The sequence below is a fragment of the Puma concolor genome, chromosome B1 (genome assembly GCF_028749965.1).
Source record: "Puma concolor isolate L17-30 chromosome B1, mPumCon1.1.hap2, whole genome shotgun sequence".
NCBI lineage: Eukaryota > Metazoa > Chordata > Mammalia > Carnivora > Felidae > Puma > Puma concolor.
Window position 1 is genome coordinate 70,048,042 of NC_141670.1, and position 6,000 is coordinate 70,054,041.

Consider the following 6,000-nt stretch of genomic DNA (forward strand, 5'->3'; position numbering starts at 1 on the left):
TTTATTTATTTTTGAGAAGAGAGAGACAGAGCATGCATGGGGGAGGAGAGAGAAAGAGGGAGACACAGAATCTGAAACAGCTCCAGGCTCTGAGTTGTCAGTACAGAGCCCGACGCGGGGCTCGAACTCACGGACTGGGAGATCACAACCTGAACCGAAGTCAGACGCTTAACCAACTGAGTCACCCAGGCGCCCCAAGACAGAGGAATTTTTAAAGAATTAGAAATTCTCAAGGGTCAAAGAAAACCTTCTCTATATCTCAATGTTGCCCCTGTCTGTGTGCACCTAGGTTTTTGCCCATCTCACTGTTTGGGAATCCTAGATTAACTTTCTGTCTTCCCACTCTACCCCTTCAGAGCAGGGATCATGCTTTAGTCACCCCTTAGTCTTATTGCTTATTAAGGTCATTGGCATTCAAAAAGTATTTTTGGTTAACAAGGTGACTAATAATTGCTTAGGTCTTTATACACATTATCTCTCAGAATGTTCATGGTCTAGGGGAAAGAGTATAGACTTGAAAAACATTCAAATTCTGCTATTTATTAGCTTGAGTCTTGTGACAAGGTACTGAATGTCCTTGGGACTTGCCTTCCTCACGTATTTCATTACATCTACATAATAGAGTTGTTGTAAAATTCAAGGAGGTAATTTATGTAAAAAAGAAGCAAACATAAGGGCTTGGGATGTGGTTAGGGTAAAATATTTTATTGCCATTTTATAAACTAAGGGTCAATGATTTTATTGCCATTTTACAAACTAAGGCTCAGGGAAGGTCAGTCATTGCTAGAAATCTTAGAGCGGATACATAAAGTGCTGCTAAGCACCTTAGACCAGCAGCCTTCCATGATAGCACATTGTCTTTTCCAGGCCACTGGAAGAGTAGATTAAAAAAACAAAGAAAGAAAGAAACAAACAAACAACAACCACCACAGGGAAGTTACAGAGATTTAAGATTTTGTCCTTATGTAGTTGTTGACTTCTTTTGCTAAGTGCATAGGAAACCCTCTCTTAGTGGAGCTGGATGATGAGATAAACTAGAAGGTCAATCATGGGTGTGGGGTGCTATTTTAGAGGTCCCTGCCAAATGCCCGTTCACCCTCCCCATTCCGTTGACACCCTATAGTGAGGAATGTTGTTTGCCAAACTGCATCAGATGTTTATATCCTCATCCCTTGCTGAAGGGGTGAGAAATTGGAGCCCTTAAGTATTCACAGTACATTGTCAAAATTTGTTTTTAAATCACAAATTAAACTTAATTTTTTAAATCACAAAATAAACTTAAATTTAAAAAGTTGGAGGGGGGTGCCTGGGTGGCTCAGTCAGTTAAGTGTCTGACTTCGACTCAGGTCTTGATCTCATGGCTTGTGAGTTCAAGCCCCATGTTGAGCTCTGTGCCGACAGCTCAGAGCCTGGAGCCTGCTTCAGATTCTGTGTGTGTGTGTGAGTGTGTGTGTGTGTGTGTGTGTGTGTCTCTCTCTCTCTGCCCCTCCCCTACTCACGTTCTGTCTCTCAAAAATAAATAAACATTTTTAAAAAGTTGGAGGGTTTTGACATCATCATCATCATCATCATCTACTTTTATTTTCTGCTCATAAATAATTTTTTTTAACAAAAGAGAATATGTAAACATGGAAATTTTTTACTAACCTGAATTGGCTGGAAACACATTAGCCAAAGTTGCTTTTCAACGTGCTCTGATCACCTTTTTTTTTTTTTTAAAGTTTATTTATTATTTATTTTGAGAGAGAGGGTGCAGAGGAGGGGCAGAGAGAGAGAGGAAGAGAGACAGAGAATCCCAAGTAGGCTCCACACTGTCAATACAGAGGCCAAAGTGGGGCTCAAAGTCATGAAACATGAGATTATGACCTGAGCTAAATCAAGAGCTGGACACTTAACAGACTGAGCCACTCAGGCACCCCTGCTCTCAACACCTTTTACATACCCTTGAATTCCTCATATTAGAATGTCTAATTCTAATTGGAAGTATCTTTTGGCCTATTTAATCTATTCATTTCATTGAAATGGAATAGGAGATAGTAAAATATGTTATTGATTTATGAGGCTGTTGGCTACAAATGTCAAAAACTCAGGTAGCTTAAATACTTGGATTACAGTGAGAAACATTCCATTTTTGGTGGTGGTTTGCAATTTGTTTTTTGGTCCTCTAATTAATAAAATGGATAATGGGTCTTAAATGTAGGAACTGAAACCATGAAACTTCTGGGAGAAGACATAGAACAAAGCTCTTTGACATGGATTTTGGTAGTGATTTTTTGGATATGGCACCTGAGACACAAGCAACACAATACAAAATAAACCAGTGGGACTGCCCCAAACTAACATGCTTCTGCACACCAAAGAAAACCATCAAAAAAGTGAAAAGAAAACATACAGAAAAATATTTGCAAATCATATATGTGATTGGGGTTAATATCCAAAAGCATAAAAAGAACCCATGCAATTCAGTGGCAAAAAACAAAATAACCCAATTAAAAGATGGACAAAGGACCTGAATAGATGTTTCTCCAAAGAAGACATATTTCAACAGGGCCAACAGGTGCATGAAAAGATGCTCAACATCACCAGTCATGCACAAGGAAAAGGTAAATCAAAACCACAATAAGATATCAGCTCACACTTTTTAGAATGGCTATCATTAAAAGGACAAGGGTAAGAAAGCTGGCATGGATGTGGCGGAAAGGGAACCCTTGCACACTGTTGATGGAATTGGAACTGGAAATTGGTATACTCACTAAAGAAGGACCCTCAAAATGTTAAAAATACAACTACCATATGACCCAGCAATTGCACTTCTGGGAGTATATCCAAAGGTAATAAAAACACTAACTCAAAAAAAGATACATACTCCTGTATTCATAGCAGCATTACTTACAATAGTCAAGACATGAAAACAAGCTAAATGTCCGTCAGTAAATGAGAGAATAAAGAAGTTGTGGCCTATATATGCAATGGAGTAGTATTCAGTGATTAAAAACAACAACAAGAAAATTTTACCATTTGCAAAACATGGATGGACCTTGAACGCATTATGCTAAGTGAAATAAGGTAGACAGAGAAAGACAAATACTGTATGATCTCACTTATATCTGGAATCTCTACAACAAAAGGAAAGTCTCAAAACTCATGGAAAAAGAGATAAAATTTGTGGTTGCCAGAAATAATGGTGGGAGGTGGAGGAAGGTGCTGTATGATGTACAGGACAATTGTTAAAAGAGTAAATCCTAAGAGTTCTCATCACAAGGAAACAATTTTTACCCATATTTCTTTTCTTCTTTCTTTTCTTTTATACTGTATTTATATAAGATGGATGTTAGCTGAACCTATGGTGTCATCATTTCACAATATATATAAATCAAACCATCGTTCTGTAGGACTTAAACTTACACAGAGATGTATGTAAGGTATTTCTCAACAAAACTGGAATGAAAAATGGAGTACCAGCTACCAAGATTAGAGATAGAGAGAGCAAAGAAATAGGATGCTTTTCCAGGATTCTGAACTGTTTCCTCGGTTTCAATGCCGTCTCCCACCCTCTGACCATTAAAAGTAAGGTATACCGGAGACCAAGAGAGGAAAGGAAAAAAAAAAATCACTTTGATGCAGTACAGGCCATCGGAACTGGGAAAGTTAGGATTGAAATTTACTTGGAGATATTCTCAATAGAATATCTCAGTGAAAACCACCTTCTGCAAACTTTGAAGACATGGAGGAGTGTAAACATGCGTGTGAATTCTAAATGTGTTAAAGTTTGTCATTCCCAGCATCATAAGGTGTTAAAGACACCCAGAAAGTTTTCTTTCTTGATTTCCTTGGACTGTCTCATAATTTAGTACCTAAGAGACATAAACATTTTATTTCTACTTACATAATATAATTTAAAGAGGGTGTAATGCAGAATGCCTCTCCTTTGATTAAAAAAAATTTTTTTTTCCTGAAAAATAAACTACAGCATCCATGGAGAAAGCAAAAATTGTCATAGTAACAAAAGTAAAAATGCCCATCTGGGCTCCTGGTGTGTCTGTGCCTTTCACTGCTTTGTGCTTTTCCTTTTTTTTTTTTTTTTCCCAAGGCATAGCAAGAGATCTTGTTGAATAAAAAAGATTTTATGAATGCATTTCTCAGTGAGAAGGCACACCTGTGATATCAAATCACAAAGGACCGGGACCACAAAGTGTTAAAACTACACAGAAAGCTGAATACACGTAAAGTCTTTCCCAGAATATTTCAATGGGCATCTTACTTGAACACGATCTCTTTAAGGACTGCTTCTCTTGAAACATTATAAAATTACTTATAAAATAATTATTGCTTAAACAAATTGGTTTTTATGAAGCATAGGTTTGTATGTCACGTTAATCTTGCTCAACTATTGAGTCTGCCAGGATAGTCCAGTTTCTAATATAAATACCAGAAATGACTTAAGAATAATTCTGAAGTGAGATTACAATTTTATCAGAAAAAAATGATCTCAAAAGCATAAATGTAAGTAATAAACATTTGTAATTGTGATTAGTTCATACAATATTATTAAGGTATATAAAATTAAATACTGAGCATACTTACAATATTTACCCAAAATTAAGATGTAGAAGAAGACAGGACCAGATGTCATTTCCTTCTTTCTGAGCAACTGATTAATAAAAGTGAATACAATTTGGTCTTGGTTTCTGAGTCGCACACAGCTCACGGTGGTTGTGTGCTATTTCTGTCTGCAATCTTAGCAGCTACAAAGCAGTTCACCCTCCTTCTTCTCTCATTTCCTCTCCCTCTCTTTCCATTCCCTTTTCTTTTCTTTCTTCCTTTCTGTTTCTCAGAATCTCTCCTCCCACCCTCCTTTGCAAAAAGTCTTAATATCCTTCTTTACACCCTCTCCACACACACCCCCCCCAGCAGACGTGCGCGCGTGCGCACGCACACACGCGCGCACACACACACACACACACACACACACATACACACACACACAAAAGAGGGAACACAAAGCTGAGCAGTGAGCAAAAGTTTCAGACAGAGAACATACAAGCTCTTCTTGACTCTAAACATCTTGTTTCTATGTCCTGCCGCAGTGTACAAATGAGAGTGTGTGTGAACTGACAAATGTCTGAGCTGATCAAAGTCACACTACTAGAAAGAAACTGAGCTAGAGATACATTACAAATGAAAACTATTTTTTCTCCTCAGTGACTTGGGACTAGGAAAAGAACAGAACTACACGGGGCAAAATGCCTTTGTGGAATTAACTATAAGGCAAGGATTAAAATGTAACTGTAGCATTCTTTTGTGATCTGAGTTTAGGCATTTGAATGATAGGATATTGTTTATAGGAAAATACAAAGGAATAAAAAACAAATCTTAAATTTTCTTGAGCCCATGAATTTGACTGCAGTGGAGAGAGCACGACAAGTCATTGGTTGTGGAGTAAAGCCTTCCTGGGTTTGAATCATGGTCTGATTCAAACAAACTATAGTTGTGTAGTTGCTTGCTCTCGGCTGACCTTTGGTTTTCTGGAGGAAAATATCTGGAGGAAAAAGGCAAGGTGGCTGGGATGATCAGCATAGTGCATACTGAATATCTCGCATAGGTTCTAGGGCATAGTAGGTGGTTACCAAATGGCAGCCATTCATATGATGATGACTTGTATAAGTAGGAAAAAAAAGGAAAGGAAAACAAGGAAAAACATTTCCATTCAGTGCTTTCTTCTTTTAACCAGGCTATATCATTCTTATTTTTCAGTTTGCTAATTTATTGCTAAAGCAATGGGCAGCACCTTGCCATGAGAAATTTGCTCATGAGGTTAATGCCTCCTAATCTCTCTCTACATAAGGACTCTATGTAAATTACACATCACGATATCATTTATTTCATCACAGGAAGCCCTTTCTTCTTTCTTTCTTTCTTTCTTTCTTTCTTTCTTTCTTTCTTTCTTTCTCTTTTTCAGGAAGCTTATTTCTAAAATGTGGCTAAAAGTTTATATTAACA

General features: G+C 37.5%; 1 protein-coding gene across 9 annotated transcripts in view; it reads right to left on the minus strand.

Moving 5' to 3' along the window:
* RXFP1 (relaxin family peptide receptor 1) overlaps window positions 1-4,866 on the minus strand; it is a 123,100-nt gene extending 118,234 nt beyond the window's left edge. For 8 of the 9 annotated variants that reach the window (XM_086703983.1, XM_086703980.1, XM_086703982.1 and 5 more), the window contains exon 1: window positions 4,585-4,866. In XM_086703983.1, coding sequence (XP_086560109.1) covers window positions 4,585-4,633 — 49 coding nt within the window. In that variant the 5' untranslated portion in view covers window positions 4,634-4,866. The remainder of the gene's footprint in view (window positions 1-4,584) is intronic. The other variant, XM_025921350.2, reaches the window with a different exon arrangement.
* Between the last annotated feature and the right edge of the window lie 1,134 nt (window positions 4,867-6,000).